General features: G+C 44.2%; 1 protein-coding gene across 1 annotated transcript in view; it reads left to right on the top strand.

Annotated features, from left to right (window-relative positions):
• flncb (filamin C, gamma b (actin binding protein 280)) overlaps nucleotides 1–15,000 on the top strand; it is a 232,967-nt gene that overhangs the window by 120,342 nt on the left and 97,625 nt on the right. Inside the window, exons 13-19 of the mRNA XM_063217535.1 lie at nucleotides 5,524–5,717; nucleotides 6,653–6,766; nucleotides 7,252–7,395; nucleotides 8,354–8,477; nucleotides 9,496–9,656; nucleotides 9,909–9,999; nucleotides 11,422–11,591. Coding sequence (XP_063073605.1) covers nucleotides 5,524–5,717; nucleotides 6,653–6,766; nucleotides 7,252–7,395; nucleotides 8,354–8,477; nucleotides 9,496–9,656; nucleotides 9,909–9,999; nucleotides 11,422–11,591 — 998 coding nt within the window. The remainder of the gene's footprint in view (nucleotides 1–5,523; nucleotides 5,718–6,652; nucleotides 6,767–7,251; nucleotides 7,396–8,353; nucleotides 8,478–9,495; nucleotides 9,657–9,908; nucleotides 10,000–11,421; nucleotides 11,592–15,000) is intronic.

The raw sequence follows: 15,000 nt of genomic DNA, 5'->3' as shown, positions 1-15,000 counted from the left end.
ACAAACCCATGGCGTGTCGTGGCCTATTGCTTAACCATTGGCACAGCGGTCGGAACACTGGGAACGTGCCACGACAGCCACAACGTCAACTGTAATAATAACAACATGATGGGAATGATGTGAATGGTAGTAGCCTGATTAACTACTCTGCTGGAGACATTGAGAATGGACTAGCTCCGAAACGTCTGTCTCTCTAGTCAGTTAACCTCTAACTTCTGTTGTTCAATTTCGGCTTCAATACACTTTTTCACACAAGCCTTGTGTGCGCCTCCTTTTTTCCATGATCTTGAGTGAGCCTGATTAATGAATAACAACATGGTGTGAATGATGTGAACGGTAGCATGATTAAAACATAACACTAACACACCAAATTACATCATCGACAATAGCAATGTGTGTGTGTGTGTGTGTGTGTGTGTGTGTGTGTGTGTGTGTGTGTGTGTGTGTGTGTGTGTGTGTGTGTGTGTGTGTGTGTGTGTGTGTGTGTGTGTGTGTGTGTGTGTGTGTGTGTGTGTGTGTGTGTCTGTCTGTCTGTCTGTCTGTCTGTCTGTCTGTCTGTCTGTCTGTCTGTGTGTGTGTGTGTGTGTGTGTGTGTGTGTGTGTGTGTGTGTGTGTGTGTGTGTGTGTGTGTGTGTGTGTGTGTGTGTGTGTGTGTGTGTGTGTGTAGCCTGATTAATAAATAATACTAACACACCAAATTACATCATCAGCAATAGCAATGAGACAGCAGTAACCACGGAAGCCGATGGGGGGGGGACACAAAAGGGGTCAGTCGTCCCGGGCCCAGGGAGAGAGGGGCCCCAGAATTAAGTCCTCATTACATTGTATTGATTGGCTTTGGGGCCCTTCAAGATGTCTTTGTCCCGGGCCAAGCCAAAGCTGTTAGCGGCCCTGGCAATAACTAAACAAGAAGCGATCAAACAGTATTGACAACAGCGGAATAATAACATCGTTGGTCATCTGGCTGACTATGTGGTGGAGACCATCGGCACAGAGGTGGGAACAGACCGGGGGTAACGCACAGGCTAGATATGGCTGCAGCCTAGGGCCCCACACCAGCTAGGGGGGCCCTGATTGGTCAAAAGGGAGGAATTGTGCAGAATTGTGACAAGACGCAATACTGAAAAATGAATGTGTCGTGTTGAGTACGGTTGGAGGACGTATTATCCTTCATTCTTAGCTCGTAATTATGACACTGACCATGGTAATTTGTCATTAAGTTTGCCTTCCGGGGGGCCCACAGCCACCTGTAGCCTAGGTGCCCCAGGCCATCTTAATCCCTCCCTGGGTGGGAACCCTGGGTACGTGCCACAACAACCACAAGACAAACAGTAATAACAATAGGAGAATGATAGTGTAATGAACGACAACAACAACATCATTGACAATAGCAATGCTACCCTACAAAGGCAAACTGCAGTAACTCAACATTGAAACTGAGAGAAATGCCTTCAAGGCCTTGGGTTGAATATTGTAGCTACTGCAAATTAGGTTTTTATATATATTTTTTTTATCTTTAACAACTTTATTGATGATAGGACAGTTTGAGAGGTGGACAGGAAGCGAATGGGGAGAGAGATGGGAAGGGGTCGGCAAAGGACCCGGGCAGGGAATCGAACCCGGGTCGGCCGCGTGGCAGACGAGTACCGTACTGGATGGCCACAGCAGGGCCAGCTACTGCAAATTTGACATACAAATATATCTAAAACAGGACTAGGGATGCAAATGATGAATCGATTAATCGACTTTAATCGATCAATGCATTAATCGATTAAAAAACATTAATCACAATTAATCGACAATTCAACTGACAAGAGACCCAGGTGAAATGGGCATGTGAAGAGTGTGTGTGAAGAGGGGTGTGAATAGTGGGAATATTTCATTCCCCTTTGGATTAAAGAATTGAAATAGAATTAATTTAAATGAGGCATTTTATCTCAATTTTTAATTAAAACATTTTTATATAGTAGGGTTTTTTTTAGATTTCGGGGGGAAAACGTCGCTTATCAATTAATCGTAAGTCGATCGATAAGGCTATCAACTAATGATTAATGAATTAATCGATTATTTGCATCCCTAAACGGGACACATTTGGACCATTAAGCTTCGTCAAAAGAAAAAGGAGGTGTACGGACGACCATTTTCCATCTAAAAGATATGCAGTGCAATCATGCTCTTTGCCTTTGAAGCGCAGAATGTGACAGCAGTAATTTTAAAAGATAAACAGCACAACATTATTAACAACACCCCAATGATATCATTGTGGGGCGATGCCCTGACTTTGTAGTTGAGGCCATTTGGCACTGAAGTCAGAACCCTGAGTGCGTACCAGAACAACCATACAAAACAGACACATAAACAACCATCATCAACTACAGCAGTGGTGTCAAACTCAAATTGACTGAGGGCCAAAAACAAAATTGGGAACAAAGTAGCGGGCCGAACCCAAAAAATGGACTAAAATTGTGTGTGCATGCACTTAATGCTCATAATTACAGTTCACACACACCCTTTCCCATCACATTACATTACATTACATTACACTTAGCTGACGCTTTCATTTATTCAAAGCGACTTACAACTATTATTTTTCAGGGTATTGGTTACAGTCCGTGGAGCAATGTGGGGTTAGGTGCCTTGCTCAAGGGCACTTCAGCCATGGATGGAGATGTAGGGAGAGGTCAGGGGGGATTCGAACCGGCAACCCCTAGATTGAAAGACCAACTCTCTAACCACTAGGCCACTGCTGCCCTCACATGTGGTAGTTATGCACAGATTGTGGTGCACATGAGTGTGTACTCTTTCATTGGCCTGGGCCCACTCGTATTCCACTGCAAATGTCTTGCTCAGGTCTTGAGCAGGTCACATTTGAAATTATCTCAAATGTGGGCAGAATAAAATGACCTCCGGATTTGGCCCCGGGCCTGAGTTTGACATCCCTGAACTACAGCAATGGAACAGCAACAGCAGTAGCGCAACAATAACAACTACACTACACAAAAACAAGTAAAGATGTGATCATAATAATGACATCAACAACATCAGCAACACAACATTGATAGCAACAATACTTCAATCATAGTAGAAACAATAACAACACAACACAATAATCACACCATCAACATGACAGCAGCAATGCAACAGCCACAACTACGGCACAACAACACAATTAATAACAACACACAAAGGTCACAACATGTACATCCTCAGCTATACATAGGTTTCATCTTTACAAACATTCATGTTGTGAGGAGGAACGAGATGCTAAGCATAGCCAACCACGTTAGCTCATTTTCATTTTTCTGAACTTCCCCCTATCCTAAGAGTCCTGACAATCTTTTAAGATGTCACATTCATTTCTCTCAACCTTTCTTCTTTCCCTCTCCTTGTTAGTCTTTCTCTCTTTTTTCTCTTTCTCCACTGTATCTTACCATTTTTGCTCTGCTCCGCAATGTATTCTCTTTCCTTTCTAATGCTCTGCCAGGGGCTTGAGTTACTAGTGTCGGAGTGAGGGGTCCACGCACTAAAAATCCTTTTTGTTTTCTTTTATTATTTTATGGCTGGATTACGTTTTGACTTCAACAGTCTTCCTCAGATTCCAGTTACTACTGAGTTACTAGTGTCATTTATTCTCCTGCTGTCATAATCTTGTCATTATTTATTCCCGCTTGTCTTGTTTTGTTTACCTCTTCACCTTATTCCAGCTCTTCATTCTTGTCTGTTTGTCTCCCCATGAGATCATCTTTCCTCTCATCCTCCTGACAACCCCCTCTCCCTCTCTCTTTCTCGCTATCATTCCCCTCCCCTCCTCCTCCCCCTCACATACTCTCCTTTTCCTCTTTCCCTACTCTTTTATTCCTCTGCTCCACATATAAGGATTTTCTCCCAGGCAGTTGTTGATCCTGGCTATTCAAATAAGAAAAGGACAGTACAGTTATCAAAATTACACATTATATACATGTACGATTCAGCAGGCTATATACATATATACTGTATAATACAATATACACTACACATTTGTACACATATACTTTTCACTCTGTATATGTAGGCTATTTAAACTTTTAATTGGTTGCTGGTTACTTCCCCTCAGGGGCGGAGCTAGAGGGGAGTGAGCAGGGCATTTGCCCCGGGGCCCAGGGCCCTCCTACATTGGTGGTGGGGGCCCTATTGTCACCTTGACAGGCTGTATGAGGGGCCCTATAAGTGTCTTGCCCCGGGGCCCTGTGTACAACTGTTCTGCCACTGCTTCCCCTACTCCATTGTTCCTCTGCTCCTCTCACACTCTCTTTCCTCCTCTTCTCTCTTCACCTCTCTCTTGTTGCCAACATTCCTCTCTCTTCCTGCTTCTTTCCTCTCTTTCCATGTTGGTCTATCTTTGCTCTCCTTCACCCTCATCCCTCTCTCTTCCCCTCTTCCTGTTTCTATCCTCCTCTCTTCTCATATTCATTTTTCTTTCCTCCTCTCTCCTCCACCCACCGGTCCCTCATCCCCCTCTCCCCTCTCTTGTCCTCCCCTTATTTTCTATCTTTGCTGGACTTCACCCTCATCCCTCTCTCTTCCCCTCTTCCTGTTTCTGTCCTCCTCTCTTCTTGTGTTCTTTTTTTTCTTTCCTCTCCTCCACCCACCGGCCCCTCATCCCTCTCTCTCCACTCTCTTGTCCTCACTCTGTTTTCTATCTTTTTGCTTTCCTTCACCCTCATCCCTCTGTCTTCCTCTCTTCCTGTTCCTTTCCTCCCCTTTTCTCATGTTGTTCATTTGTCTTTCCTGTCCTCCTCTCCACCCTCATCCCTCCATCCCTCTCTCTCCCCTCTCTCCCCTCTCTTCTCCTCCTCCCTCTATTTTCCATATCCCAGAGCAGTGTGAGGCGATCTCATGACTGTTTATGGGGTGTTAGGCCAGTAAGTGGCTCTCTCTGTGCGTGTGTGAGGCTAGTAAAGCTATGCTGCAGGCCCCTAGGATTAGCAAGCACATACACACACACACACACAACACACATGGCAACCAAGCACACACACACACACACACACGCACGGCAACCACATACGCAGGCAGGCAGGCGCGCACACACACACACACGGCAACCAAGTACGCACACACACACGCACACGCATACACACACGCACGGCAACCACATACTTGTACACACACATGTACACAAACAAGCACATATACATTGCACATGTACACACACACACACACACACACACACACACACACACACACACACACACACACACACACACACACACACAAACACACACGCATACACACACACACACACACACACACACACACACACACACACACACACACACACACACACACACACACACACACACACACACACACACACACACACACACACACACACACACATTTTTATGGGGTTTTTTTATTACTGCAAACAACAACATTGACTTGAGACCTGTTAATTCTGTTCCATGCCTCTATTCTGTACAACTATGCTTCTTTACACATATTGATATTTACATGTGTGTGTGTGTGCGTATGTGTGTAAAGGTTTCTCCATCGAGGGCCCATCCCAGGCCAAGATCGAGTGTGACGATAAGGGCGACGGCTCGTGTGACATGCGCTATTGGCCGACGGAGGCCGGCGACTACGCCGTGCACGTCATCTGCGACGACGAGGACATCAAGGACAGCCCCTTCATCGCCCACATCCTCCCCGCAGCCAATGACGTCTTCCCAGAGAAGGTAAGCCCAACGCCTATCTATATAGTTATATGTTGTCATATAGTATACTACTATATACTACATACTATATACCATAATAATATAGTTAGACGCCAATGACGTCTTCCCAGAGAAGGTAAGCCCAAGCCTATTTATATAGTTATATGTTGTTATATAGTATACTACTATATACTACATACTATATGCCATAATAATATAGTTAGACGCCAATGACGTCTTCCCAGAGAAGGTAAGCCCAAGCCTATCTATAAACAGTAGTTATGAAAGCGAAAGCGAAAGTGACACAGCGGGGGGTGCTGTGGCGCAGCGCGCTAAGCCCCCCACACTTGGGCTTGCATGCCCACGGGGACCCCGGTTCGAGTCCGGCCGGGGTCATTTCCCAACCCTACCCCATCTCTCTCTCTTCCTGTCGCACCTTCACTGTCCTATCCGAAATAAAGGCCCAAAAAGCCCATAAAAATATCTTTAAAAATAAAAGAAAGTGACACAGCACTCCACAGTACTCAAGTGAACATTGAATTTATGCCTCACCCGTGCAAGGGGGTGGCTCCCAATGGCGCCCGAAAGGGAGCTGTGTGCCGGGACGGTAGCATGCTCAGGATACCTCAGGACATGTATCTCAGGTCTCATCTTTATGGAAATAATTTAAATATTTCATTATCAGAACAACATAACACAAGTGTACAATAGTAGGTCTACTGTACTTATGCATACAAGGGTTTTCTACCTGGCAGTTGTTGATCCTGCTGGCTATTCAAATAAGAAAAGGACAGTACAGTTATCAATATTACACATTGTATACATGTACAGCGATAACATTCATACACATATACTTTTCACTTTGTATATGTACTATTTAAACGTTTAATTGGTTGCTTTGTGATCATATGACCTGCTGATTGGTTGACACTGTGCTGTGGCACGTTCCTCTACAGGTGCAGTGTTCTGGCCCAGGTCTGGAACCCACTGGCTGCATCGTCAACAAGCCTGCCGAGTTCACCATCGACGCCCAGGCAGCCGGCAATGGTCAGCTTCGGATATATGCTCAGGTATGACATCATAGACAAAAAAAACAATTCCATTGTATAGGCGGATATTCCTGTTTAAGAAAGTGAAAGTTCGGCCCACCAGTGGCTCAATTGCCTGGACATTCGACTGCTACACCAGCGACCCGGGTCCGATTCCTGCCTGGGGTCATTTGCCAAGCCTTCCCTGTCTCTTTCTCCCTTCCCCGCTCATTTCCTGTCCCTCTGTTACTGTCCTATCAAAATAAAGGGATTAAAACTCTTGTAAAACATTGCAAGACAGTAAAACTTAAAAAGCAAGTTGCCCCGCTGCATTTAGTTTGTAAGTTAACTCTATTTTTGTGTCAAATCAGGAATCAGAAGGTCTCAAGTTGAGTTAACTTACATGGGAACTGGCTTTTTAAACTTTAAATGCCTTGCATTTTTTTCTTATGATTCTAAGCCATAACTCTTCACAATGATTATCCACTTATTTGTGATCCTCTCTCTTATGTTTCTGACACACCAAGGATGCAGAGGGCTTCCCCATCGACATCCAGATCACAGATAACGGAGACCAGACCTACTTCTGTGTGTACGTTCCCAGCAAGCCCATCAAACACACCATCATCATCACGTGGGGAGAGGTCAACGTTCCCAACAGCCCCTTTAGGGTAAGACACTCAATTGATCGTTGCTTATATGAATGTATTTAATTGGATATAATTTTTTAACTGTGTATGATTTTATTGCTGGACCCCAGGACGAATAGTTGGGTCTGTGCCCAGCTAATGGGGATCCTAATAAACTAAACTAAACTTAACTAAACACTGCGGGACACCTTCACACACAGAAGCGTCCCAACATACTGTACTACTGGCAGTGATGTGCATTGGCACTGCCCTTATGATTCGTTTCGATTACGATTCGGGAGGTAACGATTCAATTCAAATCGATTCATTCCAATTCCGATTCTGCAAGGCATTGCAATGCATTACATTTCTACTGAAAGCAAGGCAAAGTTTCCCATCAGTCAAGAGGGAATACAAGCAGTCAGATACTGAACAACATTTTATTGGCTGTTGTGTGCATCATTCCTGTAGTCTACAATGCTTTTAAGTGCTTTAATTTATTTTAAAGTTCATTTTCTCTGAAAATGCTTATGGAAGTAACTGGAACTTGGAAAAAAAAGATTATGGCATTTGCTGAATCGATTATTGAATTGTCCTGCCCAATGCATTGCTGAAATGATTATTCTTGACACCACCAGGGGCCAGAATGTTGGAAGCATGAGAATTCTGAATAATTCTGCGGTCCATAGAATAGAATTTTAGAATCAGACTCTGGTCATGTTTACATGGGACATTTAATTCTGAATTACAGTAGCTCACTTTAATTCTGAATAAAGCTGAATTCGGCTTCGAAAACGTCATGTAAACACTTCACAATTCGGATTTAAATGAAAGATCAAAGGGAACTCGATGGAACTGTTTAATTCGGAATTATTAAATCGGAATTAAAAACGTCATGAAGACGTAGCAATTGTTGTAGAACACATTCTTTTTATTGTTTTTTTTTTAAAGCATTTTGGGTAGCCTTGCAGCAGTAATTTGATTTGTTGATCCATGTCAGGTGACCATTGGAGAGGGCAGCCACCCAGAGAATGTGAAGGTGTACGGTCCGGGTGTGGAGAAGAGTGGACTCAAGGCCAACGAGCCGACATACTTCACCGTAGACTGCAGCGAAGCAGGACAAGGTCAGCACTTGAACCCATACCTTGACACATGCCTAAATACCCTTATAGTATACCTGTACATATTACCAGACCCCTGAATATTCAGGGACTCAAAATCTGTCCATGTAGAGTAGACTATGACACCTGAAATCACCTGAAAACACTGAGGGACACATTTGGTCATGGATGACCATGTTTGGACATCCTCCGAAGGCACCAGAGCATAGAGTACAGTCTACCTACTATGGCTGACCCTAAATAAAAGGAAGAACAATCTGGTACTACACAGATGTCTATCTCGTGTCTTTTTTTCAGTGCAGTAAGACTAACATTTTGACATACAGTACATCTTCATCAGAGTCCTCCTCACACTAACCCTCATTTTAACAGATCTGCACATTACATACCTGAACACAATAGTCCTGAGCACTACTCACAGATACATGCTATGACACCTCGTATCATACTGTATGTCTCACATCAACATGCCCAGTTGTGAAAGGGGACCTTTTCAATGTAATCTCAGACAGGGCTGGCATGGTACAAAATAATCAGGCCGGGCATTTTCAGCCAAGACCAGTCCGCCAGACATTGAGAGAGACAGTAAAGCCCATGACAACATTTTAGTCATCTATTATGAGCCATTTTGAACACAACAGCCAAAATGAATATTTTAATCTGACTTGGAGAGGTCATCTGTAGTGGCATGAGGACTGATACCACTACCAGAGAGAGTAGAGAGAGAGAGGTTCCATTGGCCCATTGTTTCCTGGTTCTATTATGGCCTCCCTTGGGCAGACCTAAGGACTGTTCTATTCATTGTAGGAGCATTATGACACGCCCCTTCAGGGCAGACCGAAACCTGGTCGCGTTGGGTACCCATAGAAACTTATTATGTTGGCATATCTCTATATACTTAAAAAATCTCTGCCACTACCTTGAAGGGAGGATCAGGCAAAAATCAACAACAGTGCAAATGCCCTGTGTGCCTTATGGCCACTCCAGCCATGACCTCAGGTCCTTCTGTCCAAACCTGCAGGGGACGTCAGCATCGGGATCAAGTGTGCCCCAGGTGTGGTGGGACCTGCGGAGGCCGACATCGACTTTGACATCATCAAGAACGACAACGACACCTTCACCGTCAAGTACACGCCCCCTGGAGCTGGCCGATACACCATCATGGTGCTGTTCGCAGACCAGGTCAGGGGTCGAAAATTACTACCTACTTAAAATGTATGAAGAGAAAAAAAAGGCCTACTGCCACAGTCAAACTTGTAAATAAACAGTGGTACTGCCTTAAACTCTCTTAATAGAAAGAAAAAGATATTTTGATAAGTATTACTGTTACCTGTCTTAACCCAGTTAGTGCCTTTTGTAGGGAAGAGTAGGTGAAGATAAGAGCTTTGGGAGCCATGGAAATCTTTTTTCTCTCTCCATCTCTGATTGCCACAGGAGATTCCCATCAGCCCATTCCGCATCAAGGTCGACCCCTCCCACGATGCCGCCAAGGTCAAAGCTGAGGGCCCGGGACTCAGCAAGACAGGTTAGTACACTGCTCTCTCTCTCTCTTTTTTACTGCACTGAGAGACTCTTAATACAGGACAATCACTAGTTGGGACTTGTATTGCTTTTTTGTGTGTGCTACCAGGACCTTACCGTGTGTGTGTGCGTGTGCGTGCGTGGGTGAGTGTGCACATGTGTATGTGTCTAATTATGACCAAAAAAAACGGTCACTTTAAAAAGTAATGCATGGTCAGGCACTTACAGTCACCCTCAGCCAGTGGGCAGCTGTGGCCTACTGATTAGGACTGTGGGTTTTGAATCGGAAGGGGTACAGTAGCTAGTTGAACAGGTGTTGACACATTTCAGGCACTACCTGAACTATTTAACTTGGCTGGCAGCCTCTCCGTCAACACACTGCCAAGACGTGCTAATAGGTTGGCAAGCAGTCCCGCGCTTGGCCATCTACACCCAAGCAACTGCCAGAGACGGGACTTCGGGGGAAAAAACACTGACGTGTCTTGTAATCATACTGGCCATGAATTTAAATTGGTCGTTAACCAAATTAGTGTTCCAACCTGGCTGTTCTTTTTTTTTTGTCTGCAATTCTTTTTTTCTAACCGTATATTTCGTCAGTTTTGCTGGAAGAAATAAAAGCCAAGACCAATAATATTCTGTCAGAAAAAAATGGTAATCAATATCAAACAGTGGTGAGACACTATGGTAGTGACGATAAACCTATATACTGTACAGCACTTATATACATGGTAGTTTATGTCCAATGTGAGATAGATGGACTTCAGAAATAGACATGCCGTTGATGTGTTTGCCAATAGCAGAGGTAGCTGGTAAGTGTAAGTGAAAGTGAAAGCCCATTGGGAAACTCCAACTCCCATTGTCATTGTGACACAGCACTCCACAGCACACAAGTGAACACTGCACACTGCACACAACGAAATTGCATTTTATGCCTCACCCGTGCAAGGGGGCAGCCCTCAGTGGCGCCCCATGGGGAGCAGTGCGGTGGGACGGTACCATGCTCAGGGTACCTCAGTCATGGAGGAGGATGGGGGAGAGCACTGGTTGATTACTCCCCCCACCAACCTGGCGGGTCGGGAGTCGAACCGGCAACCTCTGGGATGCAAGTCTGACGCCCTAACCGCTCACCCATGACTGCCCTGGTAAGGTAGAGAGGGTTCACGGTTCACGCTTCAAGCAGTTTCTTCCGGAATCAGCGCATGACTTCTAAGTTGCCAAACACCTTTAGAAGACTAGTGGTGGTTCAGAATAAATGCAATTTTGTCACACACCACCATGGTTACCACACTTGGAATCTTTGCCTATACAGCTACGGTACTGAGCTCATTTAAGTCCTGAGTTCACTCATTGAAGCTCACTCATTGAGTCCTTGTTCGGTTTTATGATAAGTGAATGATGTTTTCCGCTCTCTCTGTCTCTACTGCAGGGGTAGAGGTGGGTAAGCCCACCCACTTCACCATCTACACCAAGGGGGCGGGGAAGGCCACTCCCGAGGTCGTCTTCACGGGTGCCTCAAAAGGCGAGGCCGTCAGCGACTTTGAGATCATCGACAACCATGACTACTCCTACACAGTGCGCTACACTGCTTTACAACAGGTAAGGGGGGGCAGGAACACCTGGACACTGGACACTTTTCCAGTTTTTTTAATCTTGTGTGTGTGACTGTGTGTGTGTGTGTGTGTGTGTGTGTGTGTGTGTGTGTGTGTGTGTGTGTGTGTGTGTGTGTCCTGTATGTATGGTGAATATATGTGCAATGTTGTGTGTAATGTCTTTGTCTTTTCCTGTATTTATGTATGTATGCTACTTGACACCTTAATTTTCCTCGAGATTAAATTATACTCTACTACTCTACTCTACTCTGCACAGAGACACACACTTACACTCACATACACAAGAATACACGTTCCATTACATAGATAAGCACTTGAAATAGTGGTTTGTTAGCCTAGCGCAGCCAGACCCGTACAGCAAAAAGCTGTACCAGGGTCTAGGAGGGCTGGGCGGCAGTGTGGGCGGGATAAACGGTTGCTTCAGCACTCAACGTCACGCAATAGGATGGTGGAACAACCAATCCCCACACACTTCTGTGTAACGTCACAGCTGTCTTTCACAACGTACACGCGACACGCCCCTTTGTAGGTGCAGCGGCAACTTCGAGCCGTCGTAGCAGTGAATTCGTGTGATGACCACAGCCACAAACAAGTTTCCTAATAAATCGTGTTTTCACTCATACAGTTCAAAAATGCATTGTTTTCAACCACATGGCCCTCCTTGATCAATCAGCGAAATGTCGAGCAATGTGGGGCTTGTTAAATGGTTATATTTATGATTGTTGTCAACATGGCATGTTCGGTGTTAGCTAGCTAGCTGTATACCCATAACTAATACATGGCTAGCAGCTAGCTCGGTAGACTAGGTGTCATTCCCATCTATTTAGTAAGCGACTTACAGACTTTCAAAGCTCCCAAATGTCTCGTTTTTAATGACATGGATCTTATTAGAATTTGGGGCAGGCATATAATACAAGGCTGGATACCTAGCTCTGTTATTGACGACAGGTTAGCTAGCTACTAGCGAGGGCCTCTTTGTAGGTGAAGCGGCAACTTCCAGCCGTCGTAGCAGTGAAAGCGTGTGATGACCACAGCCACAAACAAGTTTCCTAATAAATCGTGTTTTCACTTATACAGTTCAAAAATGCCTCGTTTTCAACCACACGGCCCTCTTTGATCAATCAGCGAAATGTCGAGCAATTTGGGGCTTGTTAAATGGTTATATTTATGATTGTTGTCAACATGGCATGTTCGGTGTTAGCTAGCTAGCTGTATACCCATAACTTTCCCTGATTGTCGCTCCCAACGCAGGACGCTCCCCGGTCAGCTCGCTCCCACTAGCCAGACTATCGATCCCATCTATTTAGTAAGCTACTCAAAGACTTTCAAAGCTCCCAAATGTCTCGTTTTTAATGGCATGTGTCTTATTAGAAATTGGAGCCGCAATTTCATTCTACACCTACAGTAGTGGTCTGATAATAGCGTGTGACTACCTGGTTCTGTAAAATGCTCAACTTAGCTTACCGAGCTAGCTTAAAACATCGAAAGATCAAATGGTAATGTGTTGAGATCTATTTGTGTCCGATAAGTTCATGGTGTATTATTACATCAATCCATGCCACGAAATGTATTATCATCTAGGCTTTTTAAATTAAGTAAACACTTTCGTGCTGTACGTAGCACGGACGGACACCATGCTTCTTCTTAGAAAGTTTCCTGTTTACTAGGTAGCCCGGCCCCCCTCGCGATTTGATTGGCCCTGTCATCGGATAACTTTCAGCCTCGCAAAACGACCGGGGTCCGCTAGACTGCCCCCGGGAGCAAATTCAATTTGCGGTCGCTAGGGGCGTCTAGATTTCTAGGCTAGTGGTTTCTAATAGGTGAAGTACATAGGAACACATATGCAGTACACATGTGCGAGCAGTAGGCATGGTACGGTTTGCGTTGCAAACCGAGACCGTACGGTTTGCATGTCACGGAACGGGGTAGTGGGCAACCGCACGGTGCCCACGGTTTCAAAAAAAATAAAAATAGAGTGACCACCGGCGGACGACGCTATTAAAATCCTACTACTTTTACAAGCATAAAACACAAAGACTACGTAGGATATTGAGTGTGGAAAGACTGATTTCTATCAGCCAACTGAAAGACATAATATAACAGCATGCGACAGCTGACTAGGCTACAGTAGCCTACAAGCAAGTGCAGGTAGGTCAGCAGCGTCACCCTCTCCCCCCTCTCTCTCCACGTTAGCGCAAGTGACTGTTCCCAGCCTTTATGCTGACCATTTTAAATTAAATGAACATGAATTTACAAACAATGACAGATTAGCAGAACAAAGTAGACTATGACTTGCGTTACAGTAGCCTAGTGTAGGCTATATCCACGTGGCATTGAATGGGGATTCCGGACGGCAAAATGCGAGATAATTGAACATATCCATCAGATTCACTGTGCTGTCCTTAACTGCAATCAACTGTAGGCCTAATTATATGTAGCTAGTTAAACTCTGATGGACGGAAGGGGACTTTGTGCTGTTGCCTAGTTAACATTGATGTTTAACACTATAACAAAAATAAAATTTTACCTTAACTTTCACATTTTAACATAACATAACCCTATCACTTGTTCACTTAAAATTGAATTTGACTTCTGATTTTACTTCTATGCTTCTCACGGCCGGCAGTTTCATGATAGGAAGCAACTGATTCATAAGCGCAAAACTCGCAGAAAGCGGTATCAAAATAAAAGTCCAATTCGTTCTCAGTGTGTCATTAACCAAAATAGTCATACTACACTGACCTAATGGTCCCATTACCTACAGGAGTGTAGCTGTTTTATTTTTACACGTCAAATGTGTTATAGCATGTAATATTTGAATATCTGTCAACTTAAAAGTTAGGACTTAGTTCTCCCTTTTTGTGAAATAAATGGAAGCATGTTAAAATCATTGATATCTTTCCTCTTTCAGTTGGGTTAAATGAAGTCAAATTCAACATACCCATGATAAGCTTACATTTTCATTCAAATTTTTATATAATACATTTTATTAAAAAAAAAAAAAAAACAGAACCGTACAAAACCGAAAACCGTGACCTTGAAACCGTGATATGGACCGAACCGTGACATTTGTGAACCGTACCACCCCTAGAGAGCAGTGTTGCTAGATTAATTGGGCTGCATGGGATGGCAGTCTGCAGGTAAAAGCGGGAAAAATCAGCCATTTGGTGTTTTTTCTGCAGTTTTATGCCCATGGAAATCAATGCAATTTGTTGAAATTGGGCGGAATTTAGAGTTTCCTGGCGGTTTTTGAGCACCTTTTGGGCGGGATTTGATCAGACACTTTCACACACCACACACTTCGTCATCCACACATGACGGTAAACACATACATAATGTACATACAATAACAAGCAACTATCATCATCACCTCATGACAGAATGGCTTTAAGCAT

The sequence above is a fragment of the Engraulis encrasicolus genome, chromosome 15, assembly GCF_034702125.1.
Source record: "Engraulis encrasicolus isolate BLACKSEA-1 chromosome 15, IST_EnEncr_1.0, whole genome shotgun sequence".
Taxonomy (NCBI): domain Eukaryota; kingdom Metazoa; phylum Chordata; class Actinopteri; order Clupeiformes; family Engraulidae; genus Engraulis; species Engraulis encrasicolus.
Note: the sequence above shows the minus strand (reverse complement) of the source record. Positions and strands in the feature narration are given on the sequence as shown.